Source organism: Emys orbicularis, chromosome 1 (assembly GCF_028017835.1).
Source record: "Emys orbicularis isolate rEmyOrb1 chromosome 1, rEmyOrb1.hap1, whole genome shotgun sequence".
Taxonomy (NCBI): Eukaryota; Metazoa; Chordata; order Testudines; family Emydidae; genus Emys; species Emys orbicularis.
The window spans coordinates 70,053,072-70,070,688 of NC_088683.1; the positions used below are offsets into that span (position 1 = coordinate 70,053,072).

At 42.3% G+C, this 17,617-nt stretch overlaps 1 protein-coding gene across 1 annotated transcript in view; it reads right to left on the reverse strand.

Moving 5' to 3' along the window:
• Positions 1–17,617, reverse strand: part of PTPRB (protein tyrosine phosphatase receptor type B) — an 87,141-nt gene extending 69,524 nt beyond the window's left edge. The window contains exons 1-2 of the mRNA XM_065413720.1: positions 17,563–17,617; positions 15,888–16,280 (exon numbers count right to left, since the gene is read on the reverse strand). Coding sequence (XP_065269792.1) covers positions 15,888–16,280; positions 17,563–17,617 — 448 coding nt within the window. The remainder of the gene's footprint in view (positions 1–15,887; positions 16,281–17,562) is intronic.

Here is a 17,617-nt window from a genome sequence, read left to right on the forward strand (position 1 = left end):
TGTTAACTTGCCTATTTAATGCTACTGATAAACTGAAACTTTGCATTCTCTTATTTACATCCAGGAATATAATCAAAATATACAAGACATATGTTTTTGCAAGTTACACTTTAATGAATGTGTTTCCTTGTCCGAACAACACAGTATGTTAGCCCAGCATGTATCTTCTGAGCCCTTTCAGAGGTATTTTTCAGATGAATATATAACCATACTATGCATTTCCCCTTTTTTATCTAATTTTGCTCTTCTATGAACAAAAATGTCTAGGTCTCTATTAAATCACAAAAATGTTGATCAAATATTTTACAAAATCTAGGTGCTAAGGCCAATACTGCAGGTCTAATTCTGCTCTCTCTTACACTGGTATATGGCTGGATTAACTCCACTGAAATTGCTGATGTAACTGGGAGAGCAGCATTTAACCTAAAGTCTGCTCCAGTGGTGCAAAACAGCCAGGATGCTGTTTTAATAGGGTATCTGGAGAATCCCCTGGTGTGTGTGTGGAGCACATGTAGTTGCTCTACACTACACAGCTTTAACCAGAGGGGAGAGAGAGGGTGTGGCTAGAGCATCACTGTGCTCCCGCTGTCCTCAATTGCAAGGAGGGCCCCTTGGGGCCATAGAAATGTAGCATGTCTCTGAAACGTCTCTGAGGGCTAGTCTACACTTACGCGGTAGTTCGACGGCTGCGGATCGAAGTTCCGAGTTCGATTTATCGCGTCTGGTGTGGACGCGATAAATCGAACCAGGAAGTGATCCCCGTCGACTGCGGTACTCCAGCTCGGCGAGAGGAGTACCGCGAAGTCGACGGGGGAGCCTGCCTGCCGCGTGTGGACCGCGGTAAATTCGAAGTAAGGTATGTCGAATTCAGCTACGTTATTCACGTAGCTGAATTTGCGTACCTTACTTCGACTTGGGGGGTAAGTGTAGACCAGGCCTGAGTTACACCAAAGACTAGACTAGCTGGCAAAAAGGTTGCTTAAAGACAATGGGAGCTACCACGTGCTCAGCAGCACTTTTAAAAATCAGGCCACTTGATTTGGTGCCTAAATATGGATTTAGAAGCCGAACTTTAAGCACCCCTTTTTGAAAATCTTGGCCTCAGCCAAGTTACGTACAGCTAGATAGCAGTGATTGCAGCAGGAAATGGTTTGCATTGCATTGCCAGCTGGGTTTTAGGGAAGCTTCAACTCCATAAAAGGGCAGGTCCTGACACTAGAGCCACACATACATTCAGCAGTTAGGGGGCTAGTAGCTGCTACCGTGCAGAGGAGACATAACTTGATAGACAGTCTGTCAGAACAGTCTGTAGAGCAGGTGTTTCACAGAAACACTCCCTCACCTCAGCGAGAAGTTAAATTGAACACAGAATCACACATATGATAGTCATCCTGTACATGTGGAGGTCAAGGTCAGTACTACTGTGGGTTTCTAGCCAAAGGATCCTTCTAGTCAACATAAGATTGAGCCAGTCAGTTACCTTTCACTATATAAATCAGTGTCTTCTTCTATTTTCAGGAGTGCTGCTCAATATAGACCTGCTCCGCCTCACATTGAAATTGATGGTAGCTTTGCATTGACTTCAATAAAAGCAGAATCAGACCTAATATTATTTTTCCAAGGGAGCAGCACCACTGTCTTAATAGAAGGATTCCTGGTCCATCTTAAACAGAAGGTATTTATTAAAGAAAACTACCCATCATAGACACAAACAGATGTCTACAGAGCTTGAGTTCCAGCATTAATATATGGAGCTATACCTATCTCATAGAACTGGAAGGGACCCTGAAAGATCATTGAGTCCAGCCCCCTGCCTTCACTAGCAGGACCAAGTACTGATTTTGCCCCAGATCCCTAGGTGGCCCCCCTCAAGGATTGAGCTCACAACCCTGGGTTTAAGCAGGCCAATGCTCAAACCACTTAGCTATCCCTCCCCATTGTATCTCTTTTTGACCAGGGTGCACCCACCTGCTTAGAAATCTATACAACACACAGAGAGCTCTAGGGTAGGCTTTTCAAAAGTGTTCAGCATTGTTCTAATTGCTCCCATTGAAATCAATGGAAAAACTCCCACTGACTTCAGTGGGAACAATTAGGCCAACAGGGAGTAATTTTTTAAAGGTGACCTCTAGTGGCTGAATGACATACTGCATGTAAACATACTACAACCATCAGTTAACAAAGCATGAGAGAACGTTATGAAAAGGCACACATTACATCTATCTTGCAAACTGCATATACACATTCCTCTTTTGCCACCTAAGCAAAATATGGCCATTTACAAGAACGTGAAATCCATCAGTTTTGGGAATATGATGGTAGTGTGCAATGCAAAAATATATTGCTGATTTAGTTGCCAAGTACTAGTATCCTATCATGACTCCTAAATACCCAGACAAGCTGGTCTGGCACAGCTTTTTGGAACTTCTCAGTTCTTGTAACATTGGCTACCAGGGGTAAGTGGAAACAGTTTAAAATAACTGATGTTGAATTATAACTGAAATGTGCATGAATCAGACACCTGTTATGGAATTTAAGGGAAGCTATTATATAAAATCGGTCCTAAGCGATTATTTAAAATAGAAGGGCAATGTTTTAAAAGGGTCTGTGTGTTTTTCAGGAAAAATGAATGTTGGATTTAGATATCTAACTACTTGAATTGTAGGTAGCCTGCAAAAATAGATGCTGTTTTTAAAAATCAGGCTCCGTCTTTTGTTGTAGGTAAGAATATAGAAGAGTAGCAGAAACTGACAAATGGTATGTTTTTAAAGGTTTCTCTGTGTAGTTCCTTAAAAGTTAAAAAAATGTATTTTACCTTAGAAAAATGTCTTCCTCATCTGAGACTTTGCATTACAGGGTTTATCCTTGATCTGGTTCAGATAAAAACAAGAATGCCCCCAAACTTCACCCTAAACCCACACGTTTCCTTACACTTACTAGTTTTGGAAATTCTGTAGTAGCCGCAAGAGAGCCAGTTCTTGTGGTGGTTCCAATGCCAATGGAAGCAGGATATTCCAGATATCTAATGTGACACCTGCTTCCAGCCTATTTCCACAGACCCAAGAAATTAAGAACATAAGAACGGCCATACTGGGTCAGATCAAAAGTCCAACTAGCCCAGTATCCTGTCTTCCAACAGTGGCCAATGCCAGGTGCCCCAGAGGGAATGAAAAGAACAAGTAATCATCAAGTGATCCATCCCCTGTCACACATTCCTAGCTTCTGGCAAACAGAGGCTAAGGACACCATCCTTGCCCATTCTGGCAAATAGTCATTGATGTACCTATCCTCCATGAATTTATCTAGTTCTTTTTTAGCCCTGTTATAGTCTTGGCCTTTACAACATCCTCTGGCAAAGAGTTCCACGGGTTGACTGTGCATTGTGTGAAGAAATACTTTGTTTTGTTTGTTTTAAACCTGCTGCCCATTAATTTCATTGGGTGACCCCTAATTCTTTTGCTATGAGAAGGAGTAAATAACACTTCCTTATTTACTTTCTCCACACCAGTCATGATTTTATAGGCCTCTATTATATCCCCCCTCAGTTGTCTCTTTTCCAAACTGAAAAGTCCCAATCTTATTAATCTCTCCTCATACGGAAGCTGTTCCATACCTCTAATCATTTTTGTTGCCCTTTTCTGAACCTTTTCCAATTCCAATATATCTTTTTTGAGATGGGGCAACCACATCTGCACCCAGTGTTCAATATGTGGGCGTATCATGGACTTATATAGAGTCAATATGATATTTTCTGTATTATCTATCCCTTTCTTAATGATTCCCAACTTTCTGTTCGCTTTTTTGACTGCCGTTGCACATTGAGTGGGTGTTTTCAGAGAACTATCCACAATGACTCCAAGGTCTCTTTCTTGAGTGGTAACAGCTAATTTAGACCCCATCATTTTAGATGTATAGTTGGGATTATGTTTTCCAATGTGCATTACTTTGCATTTATCAACATTGAATTTCATCTGCCATTTTGTTGCCCAGTCACCCAGTTTTGAGAGCACCCTTTGTAGCTCTTCACAGTTTGCCTGGGACTTAACTACTTGAACAGTTTTGTATCATTTGCAAATTTTGCCACCTCACTGTTTACCCCTTTTTCCGGATTCTGTGACTTCCTGCGACCTCTGTGACTTCTGCAGTAGTCAATGTGGCTGACCCCAGCGCTGCCCGAGCAGCTGACCCCGGGGCCAGCTGCTCAGGTGGTGCTGGGGACAGCCACACTGGCCACTGCTGGAGTGGCTCCACAGCCAGCCGCTCGGGCGGCTCCGCAGCCAGCCGCACCAGGCGCTGCTGGAGTGGCCCGGGGCCTGTCGCACCGGCTGCTGCTCTGGCGACCCTGTTAAAATCTTTAAGAAATTTCTCTATATCGTTATTCCACCAGGAAGTTCTTCAGGCTCTAAGGCTAGGTCTACACTACCCGCCTGAATCGGCGGGTAGCAATCGATCTCTCGGGGATCGAATTATCGCGTCTCGTCGGGACGCGACAATCGATCCCCGAATCGACGCTCTTACTCCACCAGCGGAGGTGGGAGTAAGCGCCGTCGACTGGGAGCCGCGGAGGTCGATTTTGCCGCCGTCCTCACAGCGGGGTAAGTCGGCTCCGATACGTCGAATTCAGCTACGCTATTCGCATAGCTGAATTTGCGTATCTTAAATCGACCCCCCCCCCGTAGTGAAGACCTGCCCTAAGTGTCCCTGCAGTCCTCTCTTTCCTATTCCTGAACCTCACTGGGCTCTTTCCTTTGGATGGTGTTGGATGTGTTTATGTCCCTGGTCTCTCAACTAATGTGTCAAGGACTTTCCATTATTATTCCCTGACAGTCACAGATATCAGCACCAGGGTAGGGGAGGCACTTTGTCTCTCTTGCCTCCCTGAGATGGGCTCAACTCTAGTGCAGTGATGAATTTGGGCATTAATCTCCCCTTTGCTCTGCGAATAGGTCAGAGGGTTTTTAGTGGAACATCACAAACTGATCCTTTCTGCTAGGGCTGATAGTGCAGCCTCCATGGTGCTCCCACCATTTAACAGCTGTGCAGAGAAGGATAAAGTTCCAGTTGCACTCAAGAGCCATGTCAGTGCTAGATTACTAGGCCAACCAATATAGTAGATATTGTTTATTGCTAGATTTACAATTGAGAATTTACATTTTAACTCATCATTTATTAGAAATTAAACCTTCTAGGATGGGATGGGAGTAGGCTGTGTGAGTTTTTCACTTCTAAGAGATTCATTACAATTAGACCAGTCAGTAGTAACAAAAAGGCAGTACCACACAGAGGCTTATGTGAAATGAATTGGTGGTCTCACTTCAGTTCCTACTGGGCAAATATCCACATCACAAAAATTACTAGTATATTTGTCAGCAATTGGCACCTTTGTTTGCAGTCTCAGCAGGGAGATCAACTAACAAACTAACTAAATCTTAGTTCTAAGAGACATGGTTCTGACATATTGGCCAGATACTTTGAGGAGGGCAACTTGCATGCTCACTGCCTGTTCTATGGGTTAAGAGGTGATTTCACTTTACAAGGCTTTGGTTATGGCAGTAGCATTAAATTTATTGAATTGAACTAGAAAAACACAACTTGATTATGGAATATCTATTGATTTTTTTCCAGAAAAACTATTTTGGTGTAAATGAGGGGAGAATGGTTTGGGAGAAAGGAAAAAAGGAATAAAAAGGGAAACTGTGAGAAAAAGAAGAAGACAACAATAATTAGAAGAGAGACAAGCCAGTAGGCCTTGACTTGGGTGAAAGTGATTGAGGGTAAAAGCCTGGCTGTTGAACGGGTGGGAATGAGGAGGAACTTGGTTGAGGAGGGTTCCATATGTGTCTATGGAAAGTACTTCCATACAGAGAAGGGCACAAATCAAAAAGTCTGGAGAGCAGCCCAAGCCTGGGAGGGAGGTTTTTCCAAAACTTTCCAATTTCAGTGCCTTCTGCTGTTTGCTCATTATTAGTTTGAAAACCGGTTCTGAGACCAAAGGTGATTGCATTAAATGAGTGCACCCAGTTCCTGGGTAATCACCCTGTTCAGGTCACTTTTACTTATCTTTTCAATCTGAGTATTTAGTTCAATCCTGTTTCTGTGACTTATCAGTCAGAATCCTCATTCTGCCAACTTTTCTGGAAGAAGAGGCATTTTATGAAATCCTCCTGTGGTATCTTTTCATTCCATGAACACGGTGTACAGGAAAATAGAATCCAAAGTAATATCCTTTGCTTCTATTCTGCTATCTATTAGCTCTAAGTTAACATTTAGACAGTGTCTAAACTATTAGAATGGACTTAGTTTGGATATCTACTGTTGGTTCCACAGGTAACTGCATTTGATCAGGAGAGACAGTGTGTTTATAGATTTTCTAATTAGAACTTGTATGTAATGTAGAATTGAAAGACATTAATAGGGAGATATTTCAAAGACACAAAGAGATATCTAAGCCCAGCTCCCACTGAAAGTCAATGGGAATTGGAGACCTAACTATGCCTTTAAAGGTCTCCCCCATGAAATAACAGATGCGCTTCTGTTTGGCAATATGGACTCAGACACTAGTTTGTCAGTATATGCTCAAGTACAATGCAGTTGTTAGATGAGATTCAAGTACGATGAGTTTGTTAGATTAGATTTAAAGATTGAAAATTTGTTAGGACAGTCTCTCTTGTCCATGTCTATGAACCTTAAAAACAATGACTAATTTTCAACATGTGCAGCACCGCTGTCGCATTCATCTCTGTATCTTCTCTATGCTTTTTTGGCTGCTCAGACCTTGCAAAATTTTCCCCTTGTGAGCAAGCACAGTTTTGTGCTCAGTCGCCTCTTTTTCTGTGTTTCAATGGATTGTAGCTTGTTGCGAGTTAGAAAAACACATCAAAATAAAGGGCCTAAACTTCAGTGAAGATGTTACCATTTCTTTTTGCAAAACTGAAATATCACATTTATCCTTGGGTTCCTATTACTATAGCATGGAATTATAACCAAGTCTTTATAATTGGGTCTATAGCTGAAGTTTTATTTATTCCTGTGGGAGAAATACATACAGGATTTAGACAAAAAAGACAATGAAATTGTGGGCCTATTCCTGAATCATAGAATATCAGGGTTGGAAGGGACCTCAGGAGGTCATCTAGTCCAACCCCTTGCTCAAAGCAGGACCAATCCCCAAATAAATCATCCCAGCCAGGGCTTTGTCAAGCCTGACCTTAAAAACCTCTAAGGAAGGAGATTCCACCACTTCCTAGGTAACCCATTCCAGTGCTTCACCACCGTCTTAGTGAAAAAGTTTTTCCTAATATCCAACCTAAACCTCCCCCACTGCAACTTGAGACCATTACTCCTTGTTCTGTCATCTGGTACCACTAGATCCATCCTCTTTGGAACCCCCTTTCAGGTAGTTGAAAGCAGCTATCAAATCCCCCCTCGTTCTTCTCTTCTGCAGACTAAATAATCCCAGTTCCCTCAGTCTCTCCTCATAAATCATGTGCTCCAGCCCCCTAATAATTTTTGTTGCCCTTCACTGGGCTCTTTCCAATTTTTCCACATCCTTCTTGTAGTGTGGGGCCCAAAACTGGACACAGTACTCCAAATGAGGCCTCACCAATGCTGAACAGAGGGGAATTATCACATCCCTCGATCTGCTGGCAATGTTCCTACTTATACAGCCCAAAATGCCACTAGCCTTCTTGGCAACAAGGGCACACTGTTGACTCATATCCAGCTTCTCATCCACTGTAACCACTAGGTCCTTTTCTGCAGAACTGCTGCCTAGCCACTCGGTCCCTAGTCTGTAGCAGTGCATGGGAATTCTTCCATCCTTAGTGCAGGACTCTGCACTTGTCCTTGTTGAACTTTGTCAGATTTCTTTTGGCCCAGTCCTCTAATTTGTCTAGGTCCCTCTGGATCCTATCCCTACCCTCCAACATATCTACCACTCCTCCCAGTTTAGTGTCATCTGCAAACTTGCTGAGGGTGCAATCCACGCTGTCCTCCAGATCATTAACGAAGATATTGAACAAAACCGGCCCCAGGACCGACCCTTGGGGCACTCCACTTGATACCGGCTGCCAACTAGACATGGAGCCATTGATCACTACCCGTTGAGCTCAATGATCTAGCCAGCTTTCTATCCACCTTAAATCCATTCATCCAGCCCATACTTCTTTAACTTGCTGGCAAGAATACTATGGGAGACCGTATCAAAAGCTTTGCTAAAGTCAAGGAATAACACGTCCACTGCTTTCCCCTCATCCACAGAGCCAGTTATCTCATCATAGAAGGCAATTAGGTTAGTCAGGCATGACTTGTCCCTGGTGAATCCATGCTGACAGTTCCTGATCACTTTCCTCTCCTCTAAGTGCTTCAAAATTGATTCCTGAGGACCTGGTCCATGATTTTTCCAGGGACTGGGGTGATTTTTCCAGATCCTCCTTCTTCCCTTTTTTAAAGATGGGCACTACATTAGCCTTTTTCCAGTCATCCAGGACCTCCCCCAATCACCATGAGTTTTCAAAGATAAAGTCATTATATATATAGTATATGTCGATGGGAGTTCAGGAGAGACATAGAGGTTTTAAGATCATCATAAAGATGGGCAATAGTTTCTTTAAAAGTGCACATATATAATATAAGTACCGGTACTCTTTACTTAAGCAATGAGACATGAGAAGCAGAATATTTTTAGGTGATTATACTGTATCTTGGATAGTCTTAAAATGCACTAAGATGAAAGCCAAGTGGCTTTAGCCATCCAGGATATATAGTAATTGTTCTGAAAATACTCTGCCCTTAATGCTCTTATGGAGGGATGGTGGTTGATTTGATTTATTTTATTTTAGGAACTCAGGTTAAACAAAAAGCAAGTGAAATAATGCAATGTTCTTTAGTTGGAAATCATAGTTTTTAGAATGAAAACGTGCAGGGTATTTTTTAAGCTTTTATGTAAAAAACTGATAATTTTATACTAAAGATCAGGGGTCGGCAACGTTCGGCACGCGGCTCGCCAGGGTAAGCACCGTAGCAGGCCGGGCCAGTTTATTTACCTGCTGACGCGGCAGGTTCGGCCGATCGCGGCCCCCACTGGGCGCGGTTCGCCATCCTGGGCCAATGGGGGCGGCGGGAAGCCGCGGCCAGCACATCCCTCGGCCCGCGCCGCTTCCCGCTGCCCCCATTGGCCCAGGACAGCGAACCGCGGCCAGTGGGGGTCGCGATCGGCCGAACCTGCCACGTCAGCAGATAAATAAACTGGCCCGGCCCGCCAGGGTGCTTACCCTGGCGAGCTGCGTGCTGAACATTGCCGACCCCTGCTAAAGATTATATATTTTTCTAAATATCTTTAAAAAACTTTTCTAATTCAAACCAATTGTCAGACACCATTTGTTTCATGTTCAGCGCATGTTGCATCATATTGCTTCGTTAAAGGCATTCAGTGAAGCTGGTTGAAATTCTTTGAAATTTTGACAGAAATATTATGTGAAAACTTTTGAATTTGACCAGCTCTAACATACTTTTTTGACCAGCTCTAACATATACTAATTTGTAAACCAAAAAATCTGTATGCTACAGTCAGGCTGGAGGGGGAACTCCTTTAGCTCCTCACTTGTGCTGACCAGGAGCTCCAACTGCTTTGGATGGTGGATGCTAAGTAGCTTGTAGACAGTGGTGAAAGTCTGAGCCACTGGAATTTTGATGGACCAGAAAAGCATTGTTCTAACAGCCTTGGCAAGAAGGTGGCTGGCACATGGAAAAATGCTATCACTTCTATTTTCAGTTTAACCTACATTTTAAACCAACAAAAAACCTTGGGATGAGACTTACCTCCATTTGAAAGAGAAATAGCTGGAACTATAGAGACTCCAAGAAGGAGGCAGGAGAATCTAAGAGGGCCCTGCTCACAATGAACCCTACACATTAGATGTTGGGGATTATTGAGTGCTTCTTCTGGCTAGCTGGTTACTTTATGCCTGATCCTGCCCCACTGAAGTCAATATGAGGTTTACCATTGACTTTAAAGGGTGCAGGATCAAGCCCTTTTGGCTTTAGTCTCCCCATGATGTAACCCTCCAAGACTCAGTCCAATGTTTGAGATAGAAAAAGAGGACAGGCACACAAGAGGTGTGCAGAAGGGTACTGTTTTACAGGGGAGGGTCTGGATGAGGGTCAGATAGTGAAAAGGAGCAGATAAAGTGGAAGGGAGTGGGGAAAATGGAAACAAGAAATGTTGGCAATAACAGGCTGAATGTCAAAGTGTAATGGGGTTTAGCAACCCCATACTGAGCAAAGGCAGAAGGGAGAGGAGAGTGTCCCCTGCTTACAGGCAATCAGGCTCATCACTCCCCCTGCACAGCTGCCAGAACTTCCCATCACAGAGACATGGACCCACAGCTATGACCAATAAGGAAAACAAGCCCATCTATAAATGAGGGCGAACAGAGAAGGGAAGGGAGGTAGAAAAGCCTGGGATAGCAGAGGGCCAGCTAGTTCCAATTCAGACTGCATCTAAGAAACTCAAAAGGAGATGGTAAGCTCTGGGGTTGAAGGGCTGATAGACTCAATTTAAGCTAAGAATTTATGGATTGGTTGAATTGAAGGGGACCAATTAGGAAAAGCTGAGTCCCTTAGACAGATTGCACCAAGAGCAGCTGACAATGAGTCATTTTGCTTATTTGTTATATCCTCTGTTTTGTCTAGCTGAAGTTGCAGACTAAACAGACTGAGGATATAATAATGTTGTATTTGGTGCACATTTCCCCCCCGCCCCCTCTTGTTCTGTGTCTTCGAGGAGCTGAGCACACTAAGGCAGGGGTTCTCGCAACAAATTTTTTGGTGGCCTCAGAGTGCAGCCACCAACTCTTGCTGGTGGCCGCTGTGACCATTTCCCCTAAAATACTTAATTAAGATGAGGGAAAAAATTAAATAAATATGCACAGATACATGTCCAAATCATTGTAATGTATCTATGTAGGGTTTTTTTTTGCAAACTCAATAATAAAAATAGTGTACAGTTTTCTCTATTCTTTAGGGGAGCTAAACAGAATAGAAACACAAATAAGGTGTTTTAAACATTGTCTTTTTCTTATTGTTTCTTTTTATTTTTTTTTTAGACTTGTTAGCTACTAACAAACACACAAATATCACTTTTCACAGCAGACTCACTCAGCCCCAGCAAGCCCGGGGACAAATTTAAGCCCTCGATGGGGAGGTGGGTACAGAGGCAGCAGAGGCCAAGGGCAATGGGGCACTGGGGGAGGCAGTAGGGGGGCAGAGGTGATGGGGGCGGGGTGAGCTTGGGACCAGAGTCCGTCACCACACAGCCAGGGAATGGAGTCCGAAGCCCACACCCAGGGACAGGGCTTGGGGACAGAGCCCGAAGCTCCATGGCTGGAACCTGCCACCCGAGGGCTGAAGCCCAACCCCACTGACTCCGGGAAGGCGGGGAACTCACTGGCTGCCTGCTTCTCCAGCTTGTCTCTCTCCAGAGTGGGGCATGGCCCAACCACTCCTGGTGGGCCCCTGGGGAGGGGCCGCTGCTTTGCGCCCTCCCCCACCCCATCACTGCCCAGGAGGCTGTGGCTGCAAGAAAAGCCCCTGGTGGCCACATTTGAGAAACGCTGTACTAAGGTACTCGATACATGATAAATCCATTTTATCTTTATGGTGTAAGTGCTTTATTTAGATCGGGTTCAGGCCTGAAGTTTTTACTCCTAGGAAAAACATGGGAGTGTTTGCTGCAGTAAGAACAGCAGGATAGGTCTATATCAATACTATAGAGGGGGGTAATGCAATATTACTGTCTTCTAAACCAGAATATAGGCTACATGGTGATTATTAGAGCTGAGTGAATAATCACAAACCATTTGACCAGTTTACCATTCTTTTCTCATTTGCCAGCTGTCCACAGATCACAACGGTACTGGCCCTGCAATTATCTGTGGACAATTATTTTGGCTATTTCCTCTGTGGTAGTAATGACCTTTCACCTTTTTCACCTAACAGCTACCAGATCTTGTTACTGCCAAATAATCTACAGGACATAAAGTTTTGTGCAATTCTATAATTGTGCCACTTGAAAAGCATGTACACAGCTGTTGTGGAGCCAGAGTGTGAGGTTTTGTGAATCCCTCAGTCTCCCATATTTCCATTTGTAAGTCATGCAAGACTCAGGAGACCTAGCAACATTTTAGTCTTGTTCCAAGTAGATTAGTGATAGACACATTTCAAAATGCTCTATGATTCAGTTTAACTGAATAGATCCCCTGAAATATATACACTTAAACCAAACATTTGAGATCTTCCCTTTATGTCCCCCACTTCTGCATATGCTATATTTACTCTCCATACTAAGGCTAGCTGGAAAACAACTCAATTTCTGGAAAAAAAATGGAGGTTTTGAAATTTGGTTTCATTCCACGTGGGGATGAAACCAAGGCCCTTTGAAACTTTTCCCTAAAAACCAGAGAGAAGAAGATACCCATGCCAGAATAGCCAGTAGCCCTGGGGTTAGAGCACTCACCTGGAATGTGAGAGTTAGCAGAGCAGGGACTTGAACCTCTGACTCCCACATCCCAAGTGAGTGCCCTGGGAAGTGTTTCTTTCTCTCTGGGCTGATTAATATTTAATTATTTATGCAAAGTGAAACAGATCCAACAGCAGAGACTGCGAGAGACTTACCTCAGAATGGCCAATACTGGGATGTGGAAGACCAAGGTTCAAGTCCCTGCTCTAAATCAAGTACAGTTTGGACTTGAACCAGCACACCCTACAGCCCAGCTGAGTGCCCTAACCACTAGCTTATTCTGCGGGTTCTCTCCACCCCATGGCCTAGAGTTTCCATCCTGGACTTGAGAAACCCTTCTAACTGATACATTTCCAAGAGCAGTTTTTGTTTCACACAAACAGATCCTACTCCTAACGCCATCTTTCCCTTTCTCCCAAATCTCCCAATTTGCTCCCTGATCATGCTTCATAACCTCTATGCCTTCAAGTGCAATCCCTTTCCTGATCATTCTCTCTGTTTCCGGGCCTTTTCACACACTCCCCTACTCTTCCTAGCTCCTAGTTCTAGTGCTGTTCTGAATCCAACAGGCTGCTAGTTTCCCATACCCACTTTGCTTATTTTATCTCAAGTTCATCGTGTAAACTCAGTAGATCTAACAACACTAGAAGCTGTCTTGAAATTTCACAATCATGTGAGCCTTCCATGGATCAATGTGCCCCAGAATTGTGTTTTTGACATTGAAAATAAGACCTTAGAGATTTGAGGTTCATCCTAGAAGAGGCTGAGTGCCCTCAACTCTTACTGACTTCAGTGGGAGTTTAAGAAGCTCAGCACCTCATGGGGACACATAGCACCTTGCAAGATTGGCCCCTGGATGATGGAATTTGGTCCAACCAACTGCCAGACTCACTGAAACTCAGTCATGGATTTTGTGAGATGGCGAAGGAAGGAAAGGCCTGTGTTGGATTAAGAAGTCACTTCTGACTGGTTAGGGATGGGATACTTATCCAAACTGATTCTGACCTTCACAAAGAGTCATATGTGCTTTAGAGACCATATGTGCTCTAGAACCAAAATTCTGTATCCAAACACTTGTAAGAAGTCAGATTTGAAATTGAAATCCGAATTCAAACTTTCCCAAAGTTCAGGATGTTCATATTTGGTGTTTGGATTAGGCCTGTTATAGAGATAGTTGCACTTCTTGGGTTTGGAGCTTGTCCCATCTCAAATTTGGTTAGATGTTTGGGCAGAGATTCAGCTTGGTTTTCTTTTTTTGCAAGACTCAATCATTCCTTTGCCAAAACCTCACTATTCAGTGCACGGTAACTACCATAAAAGCAAAGAGTAATTATATTAAAATAGAGCATTACCAGAGTAGAATAATTTGCATCCATTCCAATTCTGAAGACAGTATGCAGTCCTTACTGTGTAATTTTACCTGAATAAAGACTAAAGCCAACATTTTCCAACTTGAGTCCCTAAAGCTATCATTTTAAATCTATATTTAGACACCTAAACAAATGAAAGCTGCTGATCATGCACAGCTCCCATTGTTGTCAATGTCAGATGCAGGTGTTCAGCACCTCTGACAATCAGCCCATTTGTTTAGGTGCCTAAATATGGAGCCTAACTTTAGGCATCCAAGTTGAAAAATTTTGGCCAGAGATAGACTTTATGACTGGGACAATTAGCATTATGATTTTTTTCTATAGTATTCAGTGTTTTATACTTTTATGAAGAAAGTTGCAGCATTCTGTGCTTAAGTCTACTCCTTTACAGTCCTTGTTATGATATTATAAACACATGGTATTAGTGCCTGTTGAATGCTTTGAAATTTTTAGTTATCTGATGAAAATGATAACTGAGACATATTGTACTACTGATTTTTCAGCGGAACTCCACAAAGAAGTCCATGAGGACATCTGCTTAAAAATGGAAGGCACAACAGAGCCCCCAAAATGCAATTCAGTGTCATATATTGTACTTCAAATAGGCTTGTATTTTTTTTTAAAGAGAATGCTCATGAAATACAGTTTCAAAGCTGGAATGTGGACTCAAGTGACAACATCAAATTACCTACCAGCCAACCCCTTTTTCTTTTACTATCTTAGCTCCCATGTGCATTCTGTAGACGCTCACAACAATATACTACGTGTCTTCTTGATCTATTTTACATCCATACAGTGGCCCTGATTCCATAAACATTCATCTTCATGACAAACTCAGGTGAGCAGTCCCACTGCTTTGAGTAAATTTATGTAAGTTGTTGTAGGATTAGGCCTAATCTTATTAAAAATGGTAAATCAGATGTGAATCAGGCCCAAAACATGTAATGTAAAATAGATTACAAAAATAACAATAACTGACAAAAAAGTCTTATAACAACTCGCTCATTTTGTTTTAAACTTCCTAAAAAATGTCAGATGGTCATATGACACATTCATGTATAAATTTTAAAGCAATTTTTTTAAAGGATGGAATAAATTACATGTGATGCAGCTTTTTGTCTTTGTAATAAAGAGCTAGCTAGGTAGGTCATTATGATTTACTTTAGTGCACTGCTAAATCATAGCACAGGACAATACTGAAAAGTGCTACTGTGAACTCTAACAAATAAACAACAAAGCAAAAGCTGTTAAATTAGATTATTAAACAACATTCTGACCCTTTCCAGCCACATTTTATATTATAGCTGTATATAAACACATACCGCATACAGAGGTACACACAGACATATACATCTTAAAACCTTATAACCAGTATTTCCATAGGTTTGGATTCAGTTCATTATACTGAGGATTTTGTGTTTGTTACAGGGAATATTCCCCATATTGGTATAGTGATACTGCTGCATAAGCAATAGAATGTGTAGGCTCTTTGTTCATTGGGAACAAGCATTCAGGTTATCACTGAGGTTGTACTGTATTGATCCCATTTTTCAGATGACTCTTTGCCCCTTTTGGTAGATTTTTGAAACGTGCATATCTATGATAAAGTGGATCAGGAGGAGGATCTGAATAATTTCACATTGGTATAAACTACACGAAAGCAGCACCAAAAATTATATTCTTTTTTTGGGAAGTAAATAGCACAAGAGTCTGGTGGATTAAGCCTGTACATAAAGATTTGGGCCCAAAAATGAAACAGAAAAGGGAACACCCAGTCTGAAAATATCACCCAGACTATCAAAAACACTGAATGTTAGAAAGGCAGCTATCATGGCTGTCTTAAAACTAGTCTTTTTAAGGCATTCTGATTTTGGATTCTGAACAATCCTTTAAATTAACCTCCCACGAGTAATGTCATAGTCCTTAAAATGTGAGTGTGTGCAACAGAGACAGGATTGTTACCAGAGCTCCCAGGACACTGCCTGAAAGGATAAGCTCACCTTTGTGTGGGCACAGATTTTCATAGGCAGTTTTTCCCTTGTCGTTGACATCTATTTGCTTCCAGCTATGGGGGTATTTTCTACCCTTCTTGATCATTACCCTCGGGCCTTGTTTTGTGAGAAAGAGAGAGCTGTTTGCCACCTGGAGGAGCCCTTCCGTGTTGTGGAAGATCCAGCTGGGTGCCTGAGGGCAGTCTATGAAGATGCTGCGGGATGATGCAGCAGAGGACTTGGAGATGCCCAAACACTGGCCAGATCTAACATGGAGCAGCTTCTCATCCTCTGTCCACCTCCACTGCTGGTTTGGATCAGTCAGATTGCACTTGCCCACAAATGCTGTTTTGCCTCCAACAAGACATTGCCGTTTCTGGACATGGATAATCAGAAACCCTTCTGGAAGATGAAAAACCCATAAAAATACAACAAATCATATGTGGCCCTTAAAAAATAAATCCCAATGACTTAAAAATAAACCTCTTTTTTTCTCTCTCTTTCGGTTTATCTCAGTTTTTCTGACCTGAACCGGCAGAAATGATTTTAAAAGCCACAAAAATCACAATTGTTTGGTCTGGGAACTGCAAAGGGCAAGAATGCAACAAACCCTTTTTGGTAAAGTTCACCTTGACCTTCTATGTAAAAACAAAAGAAATCAAACTTGAATTAAAAGGATATCGAGGGGGCTATTGACTTTCAGCTCATTTCTGAAAAACCCTCTCCCTCCTCTTCAAATACACAGAGATCCATTAGCCTTTCTTACTGTCACCACAAGTTAAATCCACTGTATCTGACTACACATTGATTTTTTTTTTAAAGGAAATCATAGTATTTGGAGGGGGAAGGAGGGACAGAAAAGGGGACTTTCCAAAATTTATTTGTCTCTCCAGGGCTATGTTTCATTTATCTTTTACAAAGGATGGGGGCTTTTGACTGATACAAACTCTGTGTAGCTTACACTCCTAAATACATTGACTCCTCTTGTCATTATTTTGTAACCATCCCACTACAGATCAGATTGATTCTTTTATCATCCCAGCTTAAATGTACACATCCAATGTTGAAATGAACAGAAGAAAAATCATTCACTGAAATCAAACTTCCCCAACCCCAAATTCCCCCTTGTTTCAGAGAACAGAATTGGATGGTTCAAAATCAATCTCAGTATCACTTAAATTTTTTTTTTTAAAAGTCAGTTATTTAGTCAAAGTTTCAGGCTTCACTAGATAAACAAAACATTTTAAAAACAATTCATACGATTTCCTTTGTTATTTCATTCCCCCTTTCTTATGGCACAGGACATAAGATCGTGCTCTAACTAAGTGCCCCAAGAAGCTTTTGCTTTTGTAAGTTTCACAAAGCCTTAATAAGTAATCTGAATCTCTTCTCAAAGGAACCTGGCTCAGGACTCAGCCATTGGATTGTCTAGCCAGAGATCTTTTTAAAAAAATGATGTATATACAACATTCAAGGAGAGAGGGTTTATTTTCCTTTGGAGAGAAATCTAAACAGTACTGGCTTTGTTGGCCCTGCCCTCCCCCTGATCCATCTTGTATAAACTCAGGCTGAGAAGTGGTTCTATTTTCACAGCATTGAATAAGTTTCAAGCAACCCTTCGGAGCCCTGGTTAGTGACAGAATGAGAACGGGAACGGAGGGGGGAACCTGGGAGATGCACTTACCTGAGATCTTGAAGGCCAGGCAGGTGAAAATCAGGACATGAAATAAAGGATCCAT